The 15,248-nt window shown below is 43.8% G+C and overlaps 1 protein-coding gene across 1 annotated transcript; it reads right to left on the minus strand.

Annotated features, from left to right (window-relative positions):
• Positions 1 to 3,914: 3,914 nt before the first annotated feature.
• On the minus strand, positions 3,915 to 12,422 carry LOC109886021 (guanine nucleotide-binding protein G(o) subunit alpha-like; the record flags this gene model as incomplete). Its single annotated transcript, XM_031818857.1, has 6 exons — positions 12,327 to 12,422; positions 12,168 to 12,236; positions 11,884 to 12,028; positions 8,211 to 8,302; positions 7,307 to 7,399; positions 3,915 to 4,074 (listed from the first exon to the last, which is right to left on the minus strand). Coding segments are annotated over exons 2-6 (529 nt in total), but the record flags the coding sequence as incomplete, so codon positions are not given.
• Between the last annotated feature and the right edge of the window lie 2,826 nt (positions 12,423 to 15,248).

The following is a 15,248-nucleotide window of genomic DNA, read 5'->3' on the forward strand; positions in this document are numbered from 1 at the left end:
TACCCATACATAGCCCCCTGACGCCACCTTACCCATACATAGCCCCTGACGCCACCCCTTACCCATACATATCCCCCTGACGCCACCTTACCCATACATATCCCCCTGATGCCTTCTTACCCATACATATCCCCTGATGCCTTCTTACCCATACATAGCCCTCTAATGCCTCCTTACCCATACATACCTCAATGCCACCTTAGCCCTCTAATGCATCCTTACCCATACATATCCCCTGACGCCTTCTTACCCATACATAGCCCTTAATGCCACCTTAGCCCTCTAATGCTCCTTACCCATACATAGCCCCCTGACGCCACCTTACCCATAATAGCCCCTGACGCCACCTTACCCATACATAGCCCCTGACGCCACCTTACCCATACATAGCCCCCTGACGCCACCTTACCCATACATAGCCCCTGACGCCACCTTACCCATACATAGCCCCTGACGCCACTTACCCATACATAGCCCCCTGACGCCACCTTACCCATACATAGCCCCCTGACGCCACCTTACCCATACATAGCCCCCTGAGCCCACCTTACCCATACATAGCCCCCTGACGCCACCTTACCCATACATAGCCCCCTGACGCCACCTTACCCATACATAGCCCCCTGACGCCACCTTACCCATACATAGCCCCCTGACGCCACCTTACCCATACATAGCCCCTGACGCCACCTTACCCATACATATCCCCTGATGCCTTCTTACCCATACATATCCCCCTGATGCCTTCTTACCCATACATATCCCCCTGATGCCTTCTTACCCATACATAGCCCTCTAATGCACTCCTTACCCATACATAGCCTCTGATGCCACCTTAGCCTCTAATGCATCCTTACCCATACATATCCCTGACGCCTTCTTACCCATACATAGCCCTCTAATGCCACCTTAGCCCCTAATGCATCCTTACCCATACATAGCCCCCGACGCCACCTTACCCATACATAGCCCCCCGACGCCACCTTACCCATACATAGCCCCCCGACGCCACCTTACCCATACATAGCCCCCGACGCCACCTTACCCATACATAGCCCCCCGACGCCACCTTACCCATACATAGCCCCCCGACGCCACCTTACCCATACATAGCCCCCCGACGCCACCTTACCCATACATAGCCCCCGACGCCACCTTACCCATACATAGCCCCGACGCCACCTTACCCATACATAGCCCCCCGACGCCACCTTACCCATACATAGCCCCCGACGCCACCTTACCCATACATAGCCCCCGACGCCACCTTACCCATACATAGCCCCCGACGCCACCTTACCCATACATAGCCCCCCGACGCCACCTTACCCATACATAGCCCCCCCGACGCCACCTTACCCCTACATAGCCCCCGACGCCACCTTACCCATACATAGCCCCCCGACGCCACCTTACCCATACATAGCCCCCCGACGCCACCTTACCATACATAGCCCCCGACGCCACCTTACCCATACATAGCCCCCCGACGCCACCTTACCCATACATAGCCCCGACGCCACCTTACCCATACATAGCCCCCGACCACCTTACCCATACATAGCCCCCGACGCACCTACCATACCCATACATAGCCCCCGACGCCACCTTACCCATACATAGCCCCCCGACGCACCTTACCCATACATAGCCCCCGACGCCACCTTACCCATACATAGCCCCCCGACGCCACCTTACCCATACATAGCCCCCGACGCCACCTTACCCATACATAGCCCCCCGACCACCTTACCCATACATAGCCCCCCGACGCCACCTTACCCATACATAGCCCCGACGCCACCTACCCATACATAGCCCCCCGACGCCACCTTACCCATACATAGCCCCCTGACGCCACCTTACCCATACATAGCCCCCTGACGCCACCTTACCCATACATAGCCCCCCTGACGCCACCTTACCATACATAGCCCCTGACGCCACCTTACCCATACATAGCCCCCTGACGCCACCTTACCCATACATAGCCCCCTGACGCCACCTTACCCCATACATAGCCCCCTGACGCCACCTTACCCATACATAGCCCCTGACGCCACCTTACCCATACATAGCCCCTGACGCCACCTTACCCATACATAGCCCCTGACGCCACCTTACCCATACATAGCCCCCTGACGCCACCTTACCCATACATAGCCCCCTGACGCCACCTTACCCATACATAGCCCCCTGACGCCACCTTACCCATACATAGCCCCCTGACGCCACCTTACCCATACATAGCCCCCTGACGCCACCTTACCCATACATAGCCCCCTGACGCCACCTTACCCATACATAGCCCCCTGACGCCACCTTACCCATACATAGCCCCCTGACGCCACCTTACCCATACATAGCCCCCTGACGCCACCTTACCCATACATAGCCCCTGACGCCACCTTACCCATACATAGCCCCCTGATGCCACCTTACCCATACATATCCCCCTGATGCCTTCTTACCCATACATATCCCCCTGATGCCTTCTTACCCATACATATCCCCTGATGCCTTCTTACCCATACATATCCCCTGATGCCTTCTTACCCATACATAGCCCTCTAATGCCACCTTACCCATACATAGCCCTCTAATGCCACCTTACCCATACATAGCCCTGCTAATGCACTTACGCCATACATAGCCCTCTAATGCCACTTACCCATACATAGCCTCTAATGCCACCTTAGCCATACATAGCCCTCTAAATCATCCTTACCCATACCATAGCCCCCCTAATGCCACCTTACCATACATAGCCCCTAATGCCAGCTCACCCATACACTAGCCTCTAATGCACCTTACTGACAACTGCCCCCCAGGTGGTGGGTAAAGTAAAGCTGAATTGCTGTGAAGCAGAACACTTGGCCGCTGCTTAGTTCATAACGCAGACAGTCAGGAGTCTTTTAACCAAGTATCCCAATCACAACACGCCACTGTAAATAGTAGTATGTACATAATCCCCGGTTGTCATCCCCTCATTTGCTCACTAGACACACAAGCATTTCAAACTTAATTCCCATGTCTTTTTTTCCATGTCCTTTTTTAACCAACCACGTTTACAAAGACATGACAGGCATGACATTATAATGAAGGACCAATTAAAAATGTCAATTCAGCAAAATGTCAGGAGAATCATTTCCTATGACGGATGTATTTTCTTGCTACAATCCATTATGTGTATATCGACGAGGAAGTAAGCAAAGGCTTCCCTTGTAAGACCTGGGAGGATCCACACGGTCCAGTCAGTCTGAATGAGGTGGGACGGCGCAGATAGAACACGACACCAGTAGCACGATTCTTGATTTTCCATGGCAAAGAAGAAAAGCAGCCACGAGACAGACTATTAAACTCTTTGAGCCTTTAAGAACCTGCTTTATGTCATATGTCACGTTAAACGGGTGTCCTGACTCTCTGAGGTCATTAAAGATCCCATGGCACTTATCGTAAGAGTAGGGGTGTTAACCCCGGTGTCCTGGCTAAATTCCCAACCTGGCCCTCAAACCATCATGGTCACCTAATAATCCCTAGTTTACAATTGGCTCATTAATCCCCCTCCTCTCCCCTGTAACTATTCCCCAGGTCGTTGCTGTAAATGAGAACATGTTCTCAGTCAACTTACCTGGTAAAATAACAGATAAATAAAATAAATAAAAAATATGCTTTCTGCTATACCTTCAATTATAGGATGCGAGTGACGACAGTGAAAAAGACAACACTGCCCCTACCTCGCTCTCCAGAGGTTGATTAAAATATAAATTGATACCAAAACGCAGCATTTCTATCAACTTCCACTGTTTCATCATGAAATTCAGTGCGCTCCGTATGTTGTTTCCTTGTCATGATCATACTTCAGAGAACTGTGATACTGAGTACAGTGACAACACTACATGTAAGGTACTCACTAGAGCGCTGAAGTCGTTGAGTTGGAACTCGTAGCCCCTGGCAGCTGCAGCTCTCACACCCTGGTCGGCCCAGAGAGCACAGAAAGACAGGGCCACAAACGCAGCAGCTCCCCGTCCTCCCGAAACACTGGCCACAGGACAGCACAGAGCGGGCATGGGCCTGCATGGGGACAACAGGGAAGAGGGCTTCATGATCACCGATACTCCAGGGCAGTGGTTCCCAAACTTTTTATAGTCCCGTACCCCTTCAAAACATTAATCTCCAGCTGCGTACACCCTCTAGCACCAGGGACAGCGCACCCTCAAATGTTGTTTTTGCCATCATTGTAAGCCTGCCCCCACACACACAAAATGATACATTAAAACATAAGAATGAGTGGGAGTTTGTCACAACCCGGCTCGTGGGAAGTGACAAACAGCTCTTATAGGACCAGGGCACAAATAATCCATAATTTTGCTCTTTATTTAACCATCTTACATATAAAACCTTATTGTTCATCAAAAATGGTGAATAACTCACAGGTTAATGAGAAGGGTGTGCTTGAAAGGATGCACATACCTCTGCAATGTTGGGTTGTATTGGAGAGAGTCTCAGTCATAAATCATTTTCCACACACAGTTTGTGCCTGTATTTAGTTATCATGCTAGTGAGGGCCGAGAATCCACTCTCACATAGGTACATGGTTGCAAAGGGCATCAGTGACTTAACAGCGCGATTTGCCAAGGCAGGATACTCTGAGCGCAGCCCTATCCAGAAATCTGGCAGTGGCATGTGTTGTCCATCAATTTTCACAGAACTGCTTGTTGTAATTTCAATGAGGCTCTCTTGTTCAGTTTATCAGTAAGTGGACTGGAGGCAGGGCATGAAAGTTGTTTGTATCATCCGTATCGTGAAAGTAACCTGCGTAATTATTCACCCAACTCACTCAGGTGCTTCGCTATATAACATTTGATAATGTCCGTAAGCTTGAGTTCATTTGCAAACACAAAAAAATCATACAATGATGGAAAGGACCTGTGTGATGTCCTTGTTAATGCAGACAGAGAAGAGCTCCAACTTCTTAATCATAGCCTCAATTTTGTCCCGCACCTTGAATATAGTTGCGGAGAGTCCCTGTAATCCTAGATTCAGATCATTCAGGTGAGAAAAGACATCACCCAGATAGGCCAGTCATATGAGAAACTCTTCATCATGCAAGCGGTCAGACAAGTTAAATTATGGTCAGTAAAGAAAACTAAGCTCGTCTCTCAATTTAAAAAAACAAGCGTGTCAATACTTTGCCTCTTGATAACCAGCGCCCTTCTGTATGTTGTAAAAGCATTACATGGTCGCCGCCCATATCTTTGAATAGTGCAGAAAAATACACGAGAGTTCAGGGGCCTTGCTTTAACAAAATTAACCATTTTCACTGTAGTGTCCAAAACACCTTTCAAGCTGTCAGGCATTCCCTTGGCAGCAAGAGCCTCTCGGTTGATGCTGCGGTGTACCCAAGTGGCGTCGGGAGCAACTGCTTGCACGCGCGTTACCACTCCACTATGTCTCCCTGTCATGGCTTTTGTGCCATCAGTGCAGATGCCAACATGAGCAGCAGCTACATTTGGCTACATACGACCGTTAATGGAATTCCCGCAAGAGTGTAACGGTTAATGTGATTGGATGTTAATTATTTGACATTGTGTTGTTATTTCGCTGAACACTAGATGGTTTAATTTTATTTTTGGCAGTGAAACGAGGCTAATCAGGCGAGAGAAGTAAAAAAACTCACCCAAATGTATAGACTCCGTTGGAAAATATAAATCGACTGTTTGAAAATGTGAAAAAAAAAGTTTACAAAAATAAATAAATGTGAATCATATTTTTATTTGGCATACCCCCGACGGCATTGCTCCAGTTTGGGAATATGTTGAACATTTGCTGTCTCGGGTCTTGTTCATTAGGGAATGAAAGACATATGCTTTTTTTGTGTGTGTTTTGCTATGTAAAATGAGTGTTTCTTATTGGACTAGTCCAGGTAGTTCCCTCTCGGTTTCAGTCTTTTCTTCCATTTGGTCCTAATGAACAACCCAACTAAATCATAATGACAGATGTAGATGACAAATGCCAGTCCCTGTGTCCACTTGTCGTTATTAGTGAGGTCAAGAAAGATGTGTGAGGCAAAGAGGCCTTTAAATTTCAATATATGGCTTGTGATAGTGTTAGGGACGTAGCTAGGAGAATACCAGAGCAAGGCTGACATCTAACGTGACATCTGAGCTCTACAGTTAGCTATGACCAGGCTATGACCAGGGGCAGAGATGTAGGTCTAAAACTGGGCTGACTAGTTACACTGTATGATCCTGTTAGGTCAGCATGTGTTAAATGGGGGTACAGAATGTGTTGCATCATTACCAGAGGGTGTGAATAGAGACCATATTTCATAATGTGTGCTGTATCTGTTTGATAGAAGACCACAAATGGTCTTCTGGCTAGTACCCTCTGCTAGTTGTGGTTTATGTATCTGTTTGATAGGAGACCACAAATGGTCTTCTGGCTAGTACCCTCTGCTAGTTGTGGTTTATGTATCTGTTTGATAGGAGACCACAAATGGTCTTCTGGCTAGTACCCTCTGCTAGTTGTGGTTTATGTATCTGTTTGATAGAAGACCACAAATGGTCTTCTGGCTAGTACCCTCTGCTAGTTGTGGTTTATGTATCTGTTTGATAGGAGACCACAAATGGTCTTCTGGCTAGTACCCTCTGCTAGTTGTGGTTTATGTATCTGTTTGATAGGAGACCACAAATGGTCTTCTGGCTAGTACCCTCTGCTAGTTGTGGTTTATGTATCTGTTTGATAGGAGACCACAAAATGGTCTTCTGGCTAGTACCCTCTGCTAGTTGTGGTTTATGTATCTGTTTGATAGGAGACCACAAATGGTCTTCTGGCTAGTACCCTCTGCTAGTTGTGGTTTATGTATCTGTTTGATAGGAGACCACAAATGGTCTTCTGGCTAGTACCCTCTGCTAGTTGTGGTTTATGTATCTGTTTGATAGAAGACCACAAATGGTCTTCTGGCTAGTACCCTCTGCTAGTTGTGGTTTATGTATCTGTTTGATAGGAGACCACAAATGGTCTTCTGGCTAGTACCCTCTGCTAGTTGTGGTTTATGTATCTGTTTGATAGGAGACCACAAATGGTCTTCTGGCTAGTACCCTCTGCTAGTTGTGGTTTATGTATCTGTTTGATAGGAGACCACAAATGGTCTTCTGGCTAGTACCCTCTGCTAGTTGTGGTTTATGTATCGGTTGCCTGGAGTAACTACGTATTTTAAATTGTCAAATCAAAAGGTCCTAACAAGGTGGTCAGTCAGTATGACATGATGCTCCAAGACTAGCTACTAGCTCTTCTCCTTCACCTTGTTCTTCTTGTTGGCCAGATTAATCCTCAGCAGTCCCATGCCGCGCAGCACAAACTTCATGGAGGTCAGGAGGTTATCCAGCACTGCAGCCTGTGAAGGGAGGGAGTTTGAGTTTTATTTCGGTATACATGGCAGCCAAAATATGAAGTGTGAATACATCAAGTAAATCAATAAATGTTCACTAATCGAGAAAGTTCAGTAGTCTGATGGAATCACTCATGGAGGGCTCAGTTTAAATACTTTGGATGGTGAGCCAGAGAGGGAGGGAGAGAGAGGGGTGACTATTGAGCACTGGGACTGGGCTATTCTTCACAACACTGCAGATAGAACAAAAATAATGATTCCCTATTCTACCAGACAGATATTCATGCCTGTTCTATGTGAATGTAAAATGTTCAAACATCCACCTTTACAGACCCCTAGCCAAGGACTGTACACAGTAAAAAAAACATGGTTTGAACAGTATACAGCTACCATTAACCACACCTAAGCTCTTGTACCTCCATGGTCTGATTGGGAGGAGGTAGAATCACCTTTCCCAAACCCCAGCTCCCATACCATACATCCAGACGCAACAACTCCCTCCCTAATCTCCCAAGTGGAGTCACTATCAGCTACATCAGTGCCCTGTCCAGCCAAAACACTATTCGATTAAGCATCAGTAAGAGCATTTTCTTACAGAATGGAAGCACACAGTATTAACGGAGGGCAGTATGCATTGATCATGGTATCGTGACTGTTGAATACAGCCTTTTTAAGCCAACAACATAACAGGCTATGGACCTGTCTGGGTTCTTTAGAATAGTGAGAATGTAGTGTAACAAAGCCAAGAATCCCCTTTAAAGAAAAAAAACAGAGATTCTCAAATGTGTTGTGACAAGGAGGGTAGTGTACACAGCACCTTGAAGCTAATAAGCTCTGGCTTGGAGAAGCCATGACTGTGGATGATCTTCATCTGCTTGACCATGGTACTCTTACCACTCTCTGTAGCACCTGGAACAAAGTAGTCATCACATCAGTGCAATCTAATGGGAACTTAAATCACAAAACACATTAAATATATTCTGCAGTGACATGGTTGGCCATATTTGTGATTTGCAACCAACCTGGTCTCAGAGCATTTAGTATTTTTCTGTACATACATCCGAGACACCGCATTTAGTATGATATGTTGCGTTTCGTATGGTATGTATTCATTTGTGGATGCCTATCACCCATTTCGTATGATATGTTAAGAATGACAATTTCTATTACATGTTATGAATTCATAAAAAGCATGTAATATGTTAGGAATCTGCAAAACATTTGATATGTTATCAATTCCAGGTAGGTGGCTAAGGTTAGCTAGCTCGCTAACGTTAGAGTTAAGTTTAGGAATTAGGTTAAAGGGTTAGAGGAAGTGTTAGGGGAAGGGTTAGCTAGCTCGCTAACGTTATAGTTACGTTTAGGAATTAGGTTAAAGGGTTAGGGGAAGGGTTAGCTAGCTCGCTAACGTTAGAGTTACGTTTAGGAATTAGGTTAAAGGGTTAGGGGAAGGGTTAGCTAGCTCGCTAACGTTAGAGTTAAGTTTAGGAATTAGGGTTAAGGGAAGTGTTAGGGGAAGGGTTAGCTAACATGCTAGTTAGTTGCAAAGTATCAAGTAGTTCAAAAGTTGACAATTAGCTAAAATGCTAAAGTTGTACATGCTGAGATTCTAAATGATCTATCAACCGTTTGCATTATAAGGTTAGGGTTAAGTTTAGGAGTTAGGTTAAAGGGTTAAGGTTAGGCAAATGGGTAGCTAAAATGGTTAAGGTCAGGTCAGTGGTGGAAAAATACCCAACGTTCATACTTGAGTAAAAGTAAAGATAACTTAATAGAAAATGACTCAAATGACTCAAGAGTATTTGGTTTTAAATAGGCTTAATTATCAAAAAATAAATGTAATTGCTGTAACTATTTGGGTGACCTGGCCAAATTCACACTGTAGAAATATGAGTTATAGTTCTATTACTCTACTTGAACGCAAGTCTAAGAAGAGGTAGATCTGTTCTATGTGCGCAATTTCTTTTGCGTCTTCAAAAGATTATGGAAAATATATTTCACAAGGGTTTAGATGGTTGAATGATTCTCTACACTAGAGCAGCTTATTTTGTTACAAACTGAAATTAGGCAAACTACACAAATACAAAAAAACACAACAAAGTGTTGGTGCCATGTTTCATGAGCTGAAGTAAAAGATCCCAGAAATGTTCCATATACACAAAAAGCTTATTTCTATCGAATTTAGTACATCCCTGTTAATGAGCATGTCTCCTTTGCCAAGATAATCCATCCACCTGACAGATGTGGCATATCAAGAAGCTGATTAAACAGCATCATTACACAGGTTCCCCTTGTGCTGGGGACAATACAATGCCACAAAAAAAAAAAGGTGCAGTTTTGACACACAACAATGCCACAGATGTCGCAAGTTGAGGGGAAAGGGGGGATATTTAGTCAGTTGTCCAACAATGTATTCAACTGAAATATGTCTTCCACATTTAACCCAACCACTCTGAATCAGAGAGGTGTGTGGGGCTGCCATAATCGTCAACGTCTTTGGCACACAGGGAACAGTGGGTTAACTGCCTTGCTCAGGGGGAGAACGACAGATTTTTTACCTTGACAGCTTATGGACTCGATCCAGCAACCTTCCGGTTACTGGCCCAACGCTCTAACCACAAGCCATCCAATTGGGAGGGAGCGTGAAATTGGCATGCTGACTGCAGGAATGTCCACCAGAGCTGTTGCCAGAGAATGTAATGGTAATTTCTCTACCATAAGCCGCCTCCTACAATGTTTTAAGAGAATTTGGCAGTATGTCCACCTGGCCTCACAACTGCAGACCACGTGTAACCACGCCAGGCCAGGACTTCCACATCCAGCTTCTTCACCTGCGGGATCGTCTGAGACCAGCCACCCGGACAACTGATTAATTTGTAGGTTTGAACAATCTATGGATTTCTGCACTAACTGCCAGAAACTGTCTCAGGGAAGCTCAACAGCATGCTCATCGCCCTCACCGGGGTCTTGACCTGACTGCAGGTCAGCACCGTAACCTACTTCAGTGGGCAAATGCTCACCTTCGATGGCCACTGGCACAATGGAATTGTGTGCTTTTCACGGATGAATCACAGTTTCAACTGTACCGGGCAGATGGCAGACAGTGTGTATGGCGTTGTGTGGGTGAGCAGTTTGCAGTTGTCAACGTTGGGAACAGAGTGCCCCGGTGGTGGGATTATGGTATGGGCAGTCATAAGCTATGGACAACAAACATGATTGCAATTTAATCGATGGCAATTTGAATGTGAAGAGATCCCGAGGCCCATTGTCATACCATTTGTCCGCTGCCATCACCTCATGTTTCAACATGATAATGCATGGCCCCATGTAGCAAGGATCTTTACACAATTTCTGGAAGCTGAAAATGACTCAGTTCTTCCATGGCCTGCATACTCACCAGAAATGTCACCCATTGAGCTTGTTTGTGATGCTCTGGATCAACAGCATGTTCATGTTTCCACCAATATTCAGCAACTTCGCACAGCCATTGAAGGGGAGTGGGACAACATTCCACAATCAACAGCCTGATCAACTCTAAGCACTGCATGATTATGTCTCACCGCACTGTGTCGCACTGCATGAGGAAAATGATGATCACACCAGATACTGACTGGTTCTGATCCACACCCCTACCTTTCTTTAAGGTATCCGTGACCAATGGCTGCATATCTGTATTCCCAGTCATGTGAAATCCATAGATTAGGGCCTAATGAATTTATTTAAATTGACTGATTTCCTTATATGAACTGTAACTCAGTAAAATCTTTGAAATGGTTTCATATCACATTCATATTTTTGTTCAATGTATTAGAGTTTTAGCAACCAATGGCAGGGCTATTTCTGCAGTGTAACTAAGTATCAAATGTATAAATAATTTTAAATTCCTCATATTAAGCAAACACAGCACCAACACTTATACATTTACAAATAAAGCATGTGTGTTTAGTCCACCAGATCAGAGGCAGGAGATGACCAGGGATGTTCTCTTGATATGCGTGTGAATTGGACACTTTTCTTGTCCTGCTAAACATTCGAAACGTAACGAGTACTTTTGGGTGTCAGGGAACATGTACGGGGTAAAAAGTACATTATTTTCTTTAGGAATGTAGTGGAGTAAAAGTTGTCCAAAATATAAATAGTAAAGTACAGATACCACAAACTAAAGCAGTAGGGCCTACTTTAAAGTATATTTTCTTAAGTACTTTACATAATTGGGAAGGGTTAGCTAACATGCTAAGTAGTTGCAAAGTAGATAAAAGTAGTTCAAAGGTAGCCTAAATTATAATTATCCACTGTGTTTCTAGAAATGTGTGTTATACCCACCCAACCAAACTCCTTTCAATTTGGCATTAAGTAACCATCTGTCTCAAGTAACCATACCAAAGATAACATATCATACTTACGGGTCTCGGATTTCCATACATAATAATACGAAATTGTGTGAGACACGGTTGTTGCAACACATACACCTCGCACGCACACAAACTTACCAAGTAGCAATATTTTGATCACGTTCACCTCAAGCTTGGCTTGTTCAAACAAATCTCGTTCTATATTAGAGCTTTGAATTTTCGCCCTTTTCTCATCCTCAGTAACGTCGGGTACGGGGTGAATGCAAATTGATCTCACGCACATCTAGGTTTGAAAAGTAAACTTTAGTCGAAGATACAGTATGTTCTATTAGAATGTCGCATAACGACTGTCCGGAGATGTTTGCTTGAAAAACAAATGAGGGGTACACGTTAACACAAACAAAAACAACATTTTGATATACCTGCAGAGGGGCTGGCAGAATATTGAAAAAGCGGAACATCTTTGCGGTAAAGTTTGCTACTAACTGGGGCTGAAAATTCAACACGCGATAAAGATAAATTAGGTAAACCTCAAGAACATTGAATATGTCCAATTAATTTCTATAGATTATACTACTCACTGGTCAAATCTTGCCGCTAACAGATAACACCTGTGGATTATTAGTGGAGAAGACCCGTGCTCATATCATGAAGATACCAATCACGAGCGCGAGACTGAAGCAGAATTTAATTAAAGCCTACAAATACCTATTACAGTGTTCTATAACTAAGTTGATCGCTTTATTTAAACAAACACATGCATAGTGCTTTATAATACATTACGTGCTCTTGTAAACAAACACTATATAGCCTCAACATGGTTAAAACTAGAATGTTTACATCATAGATGGTCAGTCCTTGCATCCATAGCTGTCTATGATTTTGAGTGGTAACAGTTTTGTTATTGTTTTGTGCTGATTGCCACTGTAACGCCTCGATCACACGGATATAATGTTTGTGTTTTGGGACACCATACGTACATTAATTTACAATGGAACTGTGTGTTTACCTTGGAGCATTGCGTTGCAGTGTGTTCTGTGTGGTGCATACATTGGATTTGTCGAACATATGCATCAAATTGTATGCGTAGACGGTTTGAAATGGTAGCAGGTGAATATAGAATTTTTGTTGGACACATCCAGATGATGCTGCGTACCATTTTTCGCAAACACGATGTAGGTGTGATCGAGGTGTAACAACGAATTACAGTAGGTGTGATCCAGGCGTAAAGGCAAACACTCTACGCAGTGTGCCAATAGAAACGGTGTAAATTGTAACCTGACTCATATAGCGAGGATCGCTACTCCAACCCCTCACATGTCCAGGCCCGTGAGCTCCGATGACCTCACAGCCGCCATCCCACTTCTGACACCAATGTAGCAGACATTGGTCTCAGACTGGCGTGAAACCCTATGCATTGCGTCAATAGGGTTAACTGAATTGGTGGGAATTGTAAAGTGGCTCATATAGCAGGATCGCTACAGTATAAGGCCTAATGTGTCTAAAAACTATATTGTCTGTGTTTCCAAACAAGTATGGCTATAATAATACATTATAGCCTTATAACTCATTATAGTTCATTATCAATAAAAACATCATACAGAGTTTATCACCACTTCTGAGTTATTCCCTTTCCCTTCCCCATTATAGATGCTTACACTGAGTGTACAAAACATTAGGAACACCTGCTCTTTCCATGACACACACTAACCAGGTGAATCCAGGTGAAAGCTATGATCCCTTATTGATGTCACTTGTTAAATCCACTTCAGTAAGTGTAGATGAAGTTGAGGAGACGGGTTAAAGAATGATTTGTATGCCTTGAGACAATGGAGACATGGATGGTGTATATGTGCCGTTCAGAAGGTGAATGGGCAAGACAAAATATTGAAGTGACTTGGAACGGGTATGGTAGTAGGTGCCAGGCACACCGGTTTGAGTGGGTCAAGAACTGCAATGCTGCTGGGTTTTTCACACTCAAGTTTTCCGTGTGCATCAAGAATGGTCCACCACCCAAAGGACATCCAGCCAACTTGACACAACTGTGGGAAGCGTTGGAGTCAACATGGGCCAGCATCCCTGTGGAACGCTTTCAACACCTAGAGTCCATGCCCCAACGAATTGAGGCTGTTCTGAGGGCAAAAGGGGTTGCAACAAGATATTAGGAGGGTAATGTTTTGTACACTCAGTGTATAGTCAGTGTCATAACACATTATAAAGGATATTATAATATAAAGCATTGTACAAATGTTGTCCTACTTCATAGAAAGTGTTAATTCTCCACTGTATATTCAATATATCACTTTTCTGTATGAGGAATGAGGATATACTGCACACTAATTAGGCTCTGGCTAATAAAAAATGGTCAAAGTAATGAACTGACATTTCCTGACTTTGTAGTGTGAAGTGATTGATAGATGCAATTTGACCCTAATTTAGGCTGATCAAAGGTTCACTTATCTGTCCAACACATGACCTCATACTCTTTAATGAATGATAATTATTACCTTTATAATGCCTTTGCCTATAAAGATTGCTTTACTCAAACTATCTTCAAGTATTTTGCTCATTAGTCCACTGTAGATATGGTGCAAGACCCTAAGTTGTCAAGATAGAGCACTTTTAGTAAAATGCTAAAAGTGTGATGATGCAAATCACACCATCACACTTTTATTTTTATCTAAAGTTCTCTATCTTGAAAACGTATGGCTCTATTCAATCTGTATTGCAGAAGCGTTACAGATTGCCGGATCGAAATTCACAGGTAATTTCCGATTGAGCCAACATATGCAGCCAACATATGCAGCCAACATATGCAGCCAACATATGCAGCCAACATATGCAGCCAACATATGCAGCCAACATATGCAGCTTGTATGAATGCAGCTTGTATGAATGCAGTCTCTGCTAACCCGTGAACATTGCCTTTAAATTGCAACCACGCTGTAACACTGAATTTCAGTGATACTGATTGAATAGAGACCTTAACTGCTGATATGCATGGTCTAATTAACAAAATACAAAAAAATATATATTTTTTGTGGTAAATCGATCCTTTAAGAACAACGAGGCAGCGAAAAGTATTGCCCTAACACACCTTCTATTAGTAAAATCAGTTTTTAAAATAAGGAGACAAGGTCAAGATGACCAACACAGTTTTTTAGATGGAGTTGTTATTATTGACAATGATAATATACTGTACCAAATTCCACAGCGTTTGTCATTTAGGAGATCAGAGTTGTCAATAACATACATAGGAGATCACTGTAGCCTATACAGTACATTGAATACATTCCAACTTTATAGACAGACAATATTTGATATGCTTTTAAAACATATGAAACCAACCAGAGTTTATGTCGAGGTGGTCTGACTGAAAAATATACATGTATGAAAAATATAGTATTTAATCCGATGAACGTTTTGAACTGGTGGTATCTTCTCCAGAGGTTTGATTAAGACTTTTGATCATATGACAGTAAAAGGTCATTAGTTTATCTAAG

This window comes from Oncorhynchus kisutch, unplaced genomic scaffold (genome assembly GCF_002021735.2).
Source record: "Oncorhynchus kisutch isolate 150728-3 unplaced genomic scaffold, Okis_V2 scaffold1668, whole genome shotgun sequence".
Taxonomy (NCBI): domain Eukaryota; kingdom Metazoa; phylum Chordata; class Actinopteri; order Salmoniformes; family Salmonidae; genus Oncorhynchus; species Oncorhynchus kisutch.